General features: G+C 30.7%; 1 protein-coding gene across 7 annotated transcripts in view; it reads right to left on the bottom strand.

The window, feature by feature from the left end:
• The window catches only part of LOC107446168 (glycerol kinase 5), an 85,086-nt gene that overhangs the window by 57,903 nt on the left and 14,609 nt on the right, over nt 1–12,574 (bottom strand). For 6 of the 7 annotated variants that reach the window (XM_087155871.1, XM_087155869.1, XM_087155870.1 and 3 more), the window contains exon 2: nt 2,566–2,659. In XM_087155871.1, coding sequence (XP_087011997.1) covers nt 2,566–2,659 — 94 coding nt within the window. Of the gene's footprint in view, nt 1–2,565; nt 2,660–11,378; nt 11,425–12,574 lie in introns of those variants that run through there. The other variant, XM_087155875.1, reaches the window with a different exon arrangement.

Here is a 12,574-nt window from a genome sequence, read left to right as displayed (position 1 = left end):
AGGGTATATATTAAAAGAATTAATGCTAAAAAGTTGAATAAGAGTTATGAATGAGAATAGTTTTCTTACTATGTCATGTTAAATTAAGTCCGATTTCAAGTAAAAACAGGTTATACTAATATCTAAGTACCTCAAATCATTCAACTTTTTTTTCATTAGACTTAACTTAATATATTGTGTTAAATTCATTGAAATAATTATTTTTATGAAGGTTTTAATGAGAAGATTTATATGAGATAAACTTTAATGAGAAGATTTATATGAGATAAACTTTAATGAGAAGATTTATAATTTTCAAACCAATATGTTTTCTATCAGTTGTCAGTCAAACATATAAATAAAAGGTTCTAAAATGAATTTTCAAAAGTATCAATACATTCCTATGGCCAGAAAATTGATAGGTTCCTTAATTAACTAATACTGCTAAATTATTATTTTTTTTTTTATCATTTACAGCTATTCACTAGCAATATTTCTTTATCATCTTCTATCATTCTTAATATTATTCTCTACTATTATTATGATTTTATATTTTATTTTTATCGCAAATTAACTGTTTAAAACTAAAAGTGGCATTCCTTTATTATAAAATTACTCCTGTAATAAAATTTTATGAATAAAAATTGTATGAGAAACATATTGAAAACTGTATGTAACTTAATTTTGAAAAAACTACTAAATAGCAAATGTGTTATATTTACTTTTATGATGAGCTTTACTCAAAATTATTTCCAGCCAAACCTGTTTTTAAGAATTAACATTACATAATGTTAATAAATAATCTGGCCAAAAACATGAACTAATTTTAAAGCAAACAAAAATTGAATAAAAATTAAAACAGTATATTAAGTTGCAATATTAACTGAATAAAATGATTATTAAAATTTAAGGATCTTTTAATTGAGAACATTTAAATATTTATGTAATAATCTGCTTAAGAAATAAAAATAATAGCATAACAATCTAAAACTTTAAAAAAATTTACCTTGCAACAAAACAATATATAAATAGTTACCAAATATTTAAATTTCTCGTCAGAAGCAAATCGTAAATTCTTATTTAGTACTCATGAAAAAAAAATGAAAGTATTTTTTAAAAAAAACTTGAGGTTTTCATCAAAAAGCCAATAAACTCAATAAACCAAAGGTTTTTGATGAAAAACCTAAGTATGCTGGGATTTTTCAAACCCTGTTTATTACTGATCTGTTTAATTTTTAGTACAATAATGAATTTTAAAAAATTTTATTGTTTTCTATAAATTTGCAGTTACTTATTACTATTGAAATATTATACAAATTTATTTAATTCAAGATTTTAAGAAATAGTTTTCATTATGGATTCTTGTTCAAAAAAATTTTCTGATACTTTTCTTAGGGCTTTAAAAAATTCCTATAAGCAGACACGTTACCAGTAGAATTTCGTGAATTCTGTCAATTTTAAAGGTTAGTGTGGGTCTTCTACTTAAGTACTTAAAACTGCCCCCTCCTCCCCCCTCCCAAAAAAAGCACGACCTCTTCCATGTGCATTATCCCCCTTGTCCACACTACTCTTTTCTTTTAGCATGCTTCACCTTTCTGTTTCTCGAAAATCCTCTACCCTCGATGCATAGTTTGATTCCAGGTGATAAAATAACAACATTTTGTTATAAAAAATTTAACTGAAAAATAGTTCTTATCAACTATAGTGATGCTGAAAAATTAAGCACTCCTAAGGGCTCTTATTTTCCAAAATAAAAATTAAGCAGTTTTTAAGGACCGTGGGAACCCTGTCCTTACGAGACAAACTCATGAAAACAAATGCACAAAAGCCAAATATATCTTATCCGATAACTAAGGTCAACACTTTTTAGTTTCTGAAAAACCAATAACATAAAATTTAGAAAATAACAGTTTATTTGAAATTATTAATACAACATTTACTACAAAGTATATGCATAAATTTTAAATGGAATAAAAAAATTTAATAAATGACTTTAAATTTAAAAATAACTTAACTGTTTCTATTAAAAAAAATTTTCTAAATAACTCATTTGCTTAACGATATTTAATTATCCATTGAGAATTTTACATTTATAAACATTTTAACAATATTTTCCTACTTAAGAGGATGTCACACCGCGGAAGAAAATTTTCGTTACAAATTCTCTTCTCTTTTATTACTAATTTAAAAGAAAGAAAAAATAAGTTCAGGGAAACCTAGAGTAAGACATGAAATTTCAGTTGCTAAAAAAATACTTCAAAATATTAAAATGCAAATAAGTTATTAGAAGAAAACTTCACTGTTGCATAATCCTAAGTTACTTCTCATAACTTATTTTCATTTGCTATTTTAAAATCTTGTTTTCAGTATTTGAAACTTCATAGCTTACTCTAGGTTCATCTGAACTCACTTTTGCTACTGTTTAAATTTCAAATTAGTAACGAAGGAAAAAGAGAATTTGCAAGAAAAATTTTCTGATGTGGTATGGCGTCCTCTTAAGTAGAAGTGATTAATTAGCCAAAATGAAAAATCAACTCAAAAGCAGATTAACACATCAAAAGAGTACACATAAGTAAAATAACTTACATAACAAACATTGTTTAACAACATTTTTAAAATTTTTCCATAATTCATCAGGCACAATTTCTTGTCCACCATTTTTCAAGTTACAAACAGGCAGCTGAAATGTTACAAAATAATACAATTGCAAATTAGTTCAGAAAAGGTGCTCAAAGTTTTATCATTTAGATAAGTAAGAAATAATATAATATCTGTGGTTGAAAATATGTTTAAGGCGGGTTGTCATGATCAAAGTGTTAGGTAAATAAACGCGAAAAAGGTTTTTTCTATTTTGATTGATTAAATAGCAAAAAAGGGTATAGGTTCGATATTCGTCAGTCGTTTAAATGACGATCTCATTCATTCAACTTACGTCAGTAATGTCATGGTCTGCGAGGATAAGCCAGTATTCTTTGTCATTTCATTGGCTGTTGGTCGTTCTCGCGTGGATCACGACGTCATACATTATCTGTTTAACGAGTATTTAAGTTTCTGTTGAAGCATTATTGTTTGTATTATTTATTCATTCTTTTCATTACTCATTTGTCACTCTGATTGTCAGAGTATGTCTACCAGTTCAATATGCATTTAAAATAAGTTTATTGCCATAGAAACTTCGTTTTTTATTTGTTTTGTTGTCAGAGACAATCTCAGATGTCATGGTTATAGGCCGTGTTTTAGGCATAACCGTGATTCAATATCTACCGTCCTAAATATCAAATTTGTATTAGCTTGGATTTTGCCAACTTCAGTGGGAGAAGCTTAAAGATGGGGGCCGTTCCTGCCCGCCATTTTTCGCAAAGTGAATCGTCAGCTTAAATCTGAAGCTTGTTATGGTGTACTTCAAGTTGCTGTGGATTCTAAAATAATAGCACATTTTTAAAATATGACACTTTTAAGGAATTTTTCTCCAGTTGACAAAACTAACAGTAAAAAATTTTTAAAGAATTTTACTTTGGAATACAAGTCTACACATCCGAATTTGATGGCTACTGCTAAAGATTATGAAGTTTGGTATCTAGTATGGAACAAGCAACGATACTCCTTTTGTTTTTACAGGGATCCCACTCAATTTTTAAAAAAAATTCAAGGACTTTTCAATGACTTTCAAGCACCTAAAATCAAAATTTTCAAGGACCTATTCGGTATTACAGTTATATGCTGAAGTACATATCAACCAGATTTTACAATTACGTAGAAGCAGAAATTTTATATATTTAAAACACAATGCTTATTTGACAACAAAAAAGAATATATAAAATAAATTTATCAGCCAATAATACAAATGGTTGATAGTTACATTGCTGTTTCAAATCACTTTTAAAAGTTTCCAATGGAAAAGATAAAAAAAACTCCAATTGACATAGGATACTAGCCAACATTTAAAAACTAGCATCAGTGAAACTTTTCATGAAAAATTTAATGAAGTGAATTTGAATTAATGAAACTGAATGAACGAATAACGCAACATTAAACAAGCATAGTAAATAATTGATAAAGTTTGAGTAATTGTACGATTAAAATATAAATACTTCTTTTTTATATGTTAGATCAAATTTTAGGTTACAGGAAATGAATATAAATCGATAAAATATCAAAATACATCCATTTATCATATCTGTTTCAATTTTAATAACAAATTATCTATTTTGCTACTTCAGAATATCAGTAATATAAAAACAAACTAAAGTAAACAACGTTTAAGAGCACAAAAAATATTTATAAATGCATACAGCTGTTTCGGATGCTCAAAGGGCAACCTTCATCAGTGCAACAGAAAGAAATGAGATAAAACGAAAGAAATGATTTTTTTCTCTTTCAAGCATTAAAAATTGCATATATCAGAATTTCTATAATTTTCCTTTAACTTAGTTATTTTTTAACTGCTTTTTTGTAGGAAAGATTAGTATTATTTTAATTCCTAAAAAATTAAGTACTCTTTAAGTACCCTATGGCAGAATTCAAGGACTTTTCAGGGTCCTGATTTTTTCAAAAAAATTCAAGGACTTTCAAGAATTTTCAAGCACCCTGGGAACCCTGTTTTAGAATCTTTGAGTTATAATTGTCTCGTCATGGAATCTTTGAACCTGCATATAGAGTTCCTGAATTCGTCAAATTAGAGTATACATGGAAAGAAAACATGAAAGTAATCCTCATGCACCGAGGAGTTTGAAGTTTTATATCCAAAACTGAGCCTGCCCTACCTATAGACGCAAGCCGAAAAGAAAGTCAAGAACTCCGTTGGAGGAGGGACAAAGCGTACACATTGACATTTCTTAGTGTCAAACTCGAATACCGAAGTCTGATCTCAGCAACAACTGATGGTGCTGAAGCTTGGGAAATTCGAAAGCAACATTTTGAGCCAAATACGAGAGCAAGAGTGATTCAACTCCTAGACCAATTCTCCAAAACAAAATACACCCCAGGAGAAGGAATAGGAATCTTTGCTGTTAGATTAAAGAACATGGTTTCAGGGTCCAATATCAAGGATTTCAACTGATAATACACTTACCCAAAGACTTTCAAGGTATTGTTCAAATTATTTATAAATAGGAGGACACTAAATTTAAATTCAAGAACATTTTAGATGAACTTCTTTTAGAGGAAAGTAGACTTAAGCAACTAAATTTTGATTTAAATAATGTTAGTGATATTGCTTATAATGGTAATTCAAATTTTAATAAAGAAGTTAAGTATAACTAATAAGTTTAAATCTGGTTCTTCTAATAGTAAGGGAAATTTAGAATCTGCTAATATTAAGTCTAAATCCAAAACTAGTTATGATAAATCTAAGATAGGACCTTGCTATTGTTGCAACAAATATGGTAATTTAATATCAGATAGTAAGCAAAAATTAAAGTGTAATTCAAAGAAAATAAAACGTAAATTTAAACAAAATCCTAGTGAAAATTCTTATTGCAATATAACTACAAATGTTTTAGATAATAGCCTTTGTACCGTTGAAGCAAATGTTGGCAATGTGTGTCCTGAAATTCAGAAAGAAACTTGGCTTTTTGACATTACTGCTTCAACACATTTTTGTAATAATTTGGATTTTTTCTTTGAATATGAAACTGTAGAAAATGCGTTCATGTCTTTAGTTATAGGTGACATTAAAAATCCAATTTCAGGTATTGGAAAAGTGCAATTTTTTAATAAATTAAATGGTAAAATGCACAGAGTAACTTTAGCTGGAGAATATTTTGTGGGTGCTAAAAATTGTATTTCGGTGTATAATCGGATAAATGAGAAGATTTTCTATTGTAAAAGAATAACTGGTTTGTATTATTTTAAACCTAATGTTTAAACTAAGCCTGGTAAAGATTTAGTTATTGACAAAAATGTTAGAGACACAAATGAGCAATTATTTGATAGATCTGTTCAGACAAATGATTTAGGTATCTGGCATTTAAGGTACTGCCAGGAGGTAATGCCTGCAGCCTCCACATAGTGCCCCCTGGACACCCCTCACCGGGTAACTAAATGGCAAGCAACTATCATGATGGAAGTCAACAAAGCTTGTGATACGGCCTCATCCGTCGCGCCGGAAAGCAAGAGATGCAAAATTAGGTAGAGGTTCCTGTTCGAAAAGTTCATGACAGTCTCCAGTAGCACATGGTAAGCCCTCAGGTGAGCCCAGTGCTAATACTGCTGCTTTGCAGCCTCTTGTGAGTAATGATGGTGAGGTGTCCAAAGGCATAGAACCTGTTTTTGTAGGAGTCTCTTGTCTCCAGACATTCAGAGGACAGTTTGCCTGGCACTACTGGACTATACAAGAACCAGTGAAGGAGATTAAGGAAAATGAGGGCTACTGAGAGTAGTGGTGAAGCTAAGGCCGGCCACACACTGAGGAGGTAAGCAGGAAGCGAGAGGAATACGGAAGGTGGGGTAAATTTGTTTCCCATAGTTTTCTACTAGCAAGCGCACATTGAGGGAGTGAAGAGTTTTTTCCCTCCAGGAGACTAGAAACTCCCACAAACCTCTCAAATAGGTTCCACCCTATTTTCGCCTTCCTTAAAATCTCGCCTCCTCTTCGCGCGATCCTGATCGCGCTTTGATTCACGATCCTGAATTGAATTAACAATATTAGTTATAAATGTAATGTTATGGATTTAAATGTAATAAACAATATTTCTTATAAATTAATTTAATTATTTTTCACTGAGAATTTGAAAATTAAATAGGATCTGTACTAGTTTTGTGTCTACTTTCTATTTTCTAAAAAGAAAAAAAAAAATCCTTTTTTTTTTTGAGGTTATGTGCAAAAAAATTTCAACTACAGTGTTAATCGAATAATAAATTAATAATAGTTTTATATAAGTCTTGAACAAAATCCATTAATGGAAGAGAGTGATAATATTTCTCGATATTAAATAATTTCATCAGGGATGTAAAATTCTCGGTAATTTTCTCTTGGATAATATTCTAGAGCAGGAGTGGCGAACCTTTATACACCAACGTGCCATTTTCTCTAAAAAATTGCTAAGTGAGGTCATAGACGTGCCGTCAAATAATTTTGATTTCGTGATTATTGGGAAAATAATAATACTAAATACTATCAACTCAAAACTCTTTGTTTGCATTGAAAAAAAAATACATTTTGCAATGTTTCAGTTATACGCGTAATTCAACTTAAAGTAACATCAGTGTGACTTCTGTTGTTGCAGATTAGATGACCAATAACTTATATTTAGGTTGTAAGATGTTAGTTTAAGCAGGATTGTTGATTTTTTTGCCAGTTATTTATTGCTAGCTTGTTTTTTAAGGTTATTAATTGTTTTTTTAGCATTAATTTTTAATTTTTTTATTAATAATTGTTTATTATTTTGTTTATTTTTGTGAATTTTAATTTAATTGTTACATATGCTTCATAGCGTAATAACATTTGTGTAATAACAATTCATAGTGTAACAATTGTGATCGGTGGAGTGCCCAAAATATTGTGTCGCGTGCCATAAATGGCACGCGTGCCATTGGTTCGCCATCCCTGTTCTAGAGAATAAAAAATAAATATTATTCAGCAAATAAAAATAAACTTGCAGTATACTGAATAAAAACTTTAAAAAATGCTCATTGAACAATTTTAAGTGCACAAAATTGTTCTCAATAAATATTACAGGTATAAATTATGCCATCAAAAATTATTTTTTAAAGCTGATTAATCACATTATTAAAACAACGCTCTTTTTTAGTTCTGTTTTTTTTTTCAATTTTAAGAGTTATTTTTCAATGAATTTTGATAAAGTTTTTTTTTAAATATTTTTAATTGATAATACAGTAGGGAACCGATTATCCGCAACAATCGGGACCATCGCTATTCCGGGTAACTGATTTTTCCGGATTTCTGAATCCCTACAAAAAGCTGTCTTTTTTATTGTTAAATCCAACTAAAAAAAAATATTTGGAAATAATCTTAAAAAGAAGAAAAAACGATGAAGTAATACACTAATGGTTATTTCCAAAATGATGGTAAGGTAAACATCTTTAAAAAAAAAAAGAAAAATCCTAAAATCTTATGAGGAAAAAAAAAATGTTTTTTTTTTTTTTTAAATGGCGGGAAAATTTATTGAATTTTGTTCCGGTTCTTTGGTTTTCGGGTTTTCTGATTTCCGGATAACGGGTTCTGTACTGTATTTGGTAATTAATATCTATGAAGACTTTTCCCTTAGTATTGTTAATTATGATGTGCAGTTTTCATAGTAAATTAAATTATTTGGAATACAAACTTTGTAGAACAATTCTGTGAAACAAAAATTATTCTTAAAAAAATGTTAAGAAATGAGAACTGTTAAAAAATTAGCAATCAGTTTCAAGAATAAATAAACCGTTCTTTCTCTTTCTTTTTAAAAGGGAAACAAATAAAAACTGTTTATTTTCTCATTTTTAAAAGTTATTTTCTTCCTGAAATTGTTCAGAAATTCTTTTTTTAAACATTTTAACTTAATTAATGAAAATAGCTTTTCGTCATCTGAGAATGAAAAAAACCTTTTTCTCCAGTTAATTTAGACTTGGTTAATATATTTTCTATATCGCTAGACATATATATATATATATATATATATATATATATGTATATATATAAAATATATATATATAAAATATATATATATATATTCATAAATAAATAAATATATATATATGTATAGTAAAAAAACGTCTTGGCTCCAGTTTACACAAATATCTGCGGAATCTACGCCTTCGTTGAGGAGGCGTACACTTCCTCAATGTGCAGTCATTTTTCAGCTCACCCCCTGAAAACCCGTTTGGTGGAGAGGCGAGAGTCAAACTGGGGGTTTTTCACCTCCCTCTCAATTCCTCAGTGTGCGGCTGGCCTAAGAGGCCTGCTTTTGCTAGGAAGGACTTTCCTTCGGACGAGCTTTCTCAGGAAGACTCTGACAATATCCTCAGGAAGATCTTAGAGCTGACTAATGCCATTCCCTTTGGCGAAAGAATGTCTGAGACCTTTAGTAACAACGTACTGAGAGGAACGTTGTTTATTCAGTGTAGCAATTACACGATGGAATTGATCAGAAGCCACTTCAATGCGAGATCCTTGGGTGACTTCACGCTTATAGTTCTAGGCACTGACGAGTTACCCAAGCCTGTGAAGGTGGCTTTTAAGACCAGGGAGCAGTTTTCTGATCATCTGATCAGGGCACCTTCTCGAGACGTCTTCAGAGACTTAACTCAGGGCATTAGTCTATGAGGTGGAGGGTTCTGCAGAATGCTACGAGACCATGCACCTCTGGATGGATCTTTGAGGTTCAGCCTGAGGACATGGAGAATATAGTCAGAGCCAATTATGGAGCTCTCACTGGTGTGGATTGTGATGTCTTCAAGATTATCCACGATCCTAATAAAGGAAGGCAGCAGAGGCTTCGGAAACATCTGATGTCCTCTCTGTCGCACCTGAAGACCAGGAGGAGGAATTATGGAGGGCCAATTCTCCTGATTCTAAGATAAGTTCATTTGGAGCTTTTGATTTCTCAGAGCTAGGGTTAGACTCTGGGTCGGATGTAACTATACAACCTGATTCACCAGTTTCATCATAATGGAACATATCTTATATTTTAACTTATATGTCCTTAATAAAGGCAATGAACCTATCTTTGTTACAAGTAACAGATGGGACGTCATTGACCTTATTTTATGTAACTCTATTTCTATAGATTACATTACTGATTGGAAGGTTGCAGTTACTGCTTCAGATCACCAACTAATTACTTTTTTTATATTAAAGGCCTCTCTGGATTGAAGGTCATAAGGAGGAACCCCAGAACAGCTGATTGGGGTTCTTTTAGAACAACTCTGGGGAAGAAGATGGGTGACCTCTCTGGTAAGTACAATAATGTTAATGATGTGGAGTGGAAAGTTGACCAAATGCAACAGATCATACTTGATTCATACATTTTTGAAACATCATACATCAACATCATCATACATTTTTGAAAATCTCAACGTATGCCTGATGAATCGCACACACAATTTGCATCACGATTAATATCTTTCGAGTATTATTGCAAAATACGCAAAGAAACTGACTTTCAAACATTATCCTAGTTAATTATCGCCGATAAACTTTATTCAACATTACATTATGAAACTCAATCGTATATTGCCATAATTCAAGGTGAAGAATGGTTAAAACCTCCAGAACTTGCTCAAATATGTGATATTTTCTTTACGTCAAAACGAAAATCGCTAAGTGAAACAAAATCAGGGTGGCCACTCAAATCAGATTTCAAATTTCCCTGATTTTTCCAGGTTTTCCAGATAAAAATCTTAAAATTTCCAGGTTTTTGTTTCTTTTTTCTTATAAAGTATAGGATGTGTACAAGAAAAGTGTCTATATTATAAAATATTTTATTCAAAATGTTATTTTTTTAACATATCATCTTGAAAAAAATAATTTATTTTGACAATTTTCAAGATTTTTTATTTATTTTTTAATGTTTTGGCACAAAATTTTGAATCAAAAACCATATATTGACCAACAAAGGAGCCTTTTTTGTTTAAAATTAAAATATGCTATAAGAGGTTAAAATGAAATAGAAAAAATTAGCATTAATGCAACAATTGTAACAATTTGTCGACAAGCATTGCTGTTAGTGATTGTAAAAAAACGTGTGATTGGTTGGTTTGCTCAGAAAAAATAATTCACAGATTTCTTTGAATAGGAGTAGAAAAGCTTTCAGAAAAAGAGTGCGATATAAAATAAATCATCATAAAATTATAACCAACAAATTTTTGGAGAATTTTATAAAGTTAAAAATACAAAAACATTTTGTCAAAATAGAGAAAAAAAATAACCACCAAAGCATCGGAACAAACTTGAGCCATAAATGGATTTAGCCCAAGGACAGAATTTAAAAACAGAAGCTAATATCCTAATCCCTTTTTCCACCAGAATCTTACCTAAATTTTCCTAAATTCCCATAGCGGTCAAAAGTTTCCACATTTGTTTAGCAACCGTGGAAGAATTTTATATGGCATTCTAGTTTAACAGAACTATAATGGAGCAAATTTTGATGCAAGCAAAGTATCGCTAAGTTGATGATATTTCAACTGTTTGGCGATACATTTCCGTTAAAAAAAAGTGGGTATAATGGATGAAATAATTTTAATTAAGAAAATTAGCAAATAATTTAAATTAGTGAAATTTGAAAAATCATCAAAGAAAAATTTCCAGCTTTTCTTTAAAAATCCCTGATTTTTCCAGGTTTTTATCCAAATTTCCCTGATATTTCCAGGTTTTTTCCAGTATAAAAAAATTCCCTGATAATTCCAGGTTTTCAAGGTTTTCCAGGTGGGTGGCCACTCTGAAAATATAATCAACAAACCTTTAACCATGGACAAAATTTCAGAAGAAATCAACAGTGTCCAAATCATTACCGGCGCAATACAACGCTGCGTTCACACAACTCATATTATAACAGCCAACGTATCCACGGGAATAATAATTTCAGACCCGATGGCCCAGAAAACGTCACCAAAATTTCAACAAAAAGTTACAGACACGATAAATATTACAATGAACTGCAGTATGAAGAGGTGCTTCTTAACGGTAAAAAAATAAAAGCAATGATTGATTCTGGATGTAATCTGGTTTGTATTAGAGCAAATAAATTAACCGCTACAATAAATAGTAAAGAGAACATTATCTTGACGGGAGCTTTCAGTTGAAAGCAAGAAGCTCAAATGACAACAATAAATTTGGCACACCCAAGAAACAAAATTCCTATTGCACTTAAAGCAGCTGTTTGTAAAAATTTATGCACGGAGTTGATCATCCCTCCCAAAGTATATGAATCACTTCAAATTCAAAGTGAAAGTCAGCAGTTGACAATCTGCCAAGATTCGAACTGTGTTAGAAGCGAGAAGAAAGAAAATGCTCTCTCAAAAGTAGAGGAGAAAAATATTACTTTTTCTCCCAAAAAGAAGAACCCTTTTTCGTCTTCGCTAATAATGATGGATGAAACTGTCTCACCAAAGATCACAGACCTTGCTCACGAAGATCGGGGGAGTGTCTCAATATTGCGAGATGTTTCGAGTTCGGAAATTTCTGATGATCGTGCTTATATTTTTAAGATTGAAAGTGATATTATGCACTACAATGAACCAAATTTGGAACATTTATTAGATCCTGATACTCGGAACACTATTTCAAATATGGTTAAGAATTATAGGCCAAATAAAATTAAGAACACTAATTATGAAATGCAAATTTTTCTTCAAGATGAAATGCCAGTCCATCAAAGTCCGCGCCGCTTATCTATTTCGAGAAATTAGAAGTTAATAAGCAAATTAAAGAAATGTTAAACAAAGGTATAATTAGAGAAAGCACTTCAGATTATTCCGCTCCAATAGTCTTATGTAAAAAACAAGATGGCTCAACTCGCATTGCAATCGATTATCAATGTTTAAATAAGAAGTTAATTAAAGAAAGATTTCCACACCCAATTATGGAGGACATTTTCGATAGACTACAAGGTGCTTCAGTCTTTACAAATCTGGACTTAAATGCTTTTCACCACGT

This window comes from Parasteatoda tepidariorum, chromosome 12 (assembly GCF_982258835.1).
Source record: "Parasteatoda tepidariorum strain Cologne lab strain chromosome 12, Ptep-v5.0, whole genome shotgun sequence".
In the NCBI taxonomy this organism is placed as follows: Eukaryota; Metazoa; Arthropoda; class Arachnida; order Araneae; family Theridiidae; genus Parasteatoda; species Parasteatoda tepidariorum.
Note: the sequence above shows the minus strand (reverse complement) of the source record. Positions and strands in the feature narration are given on the sequence as shown.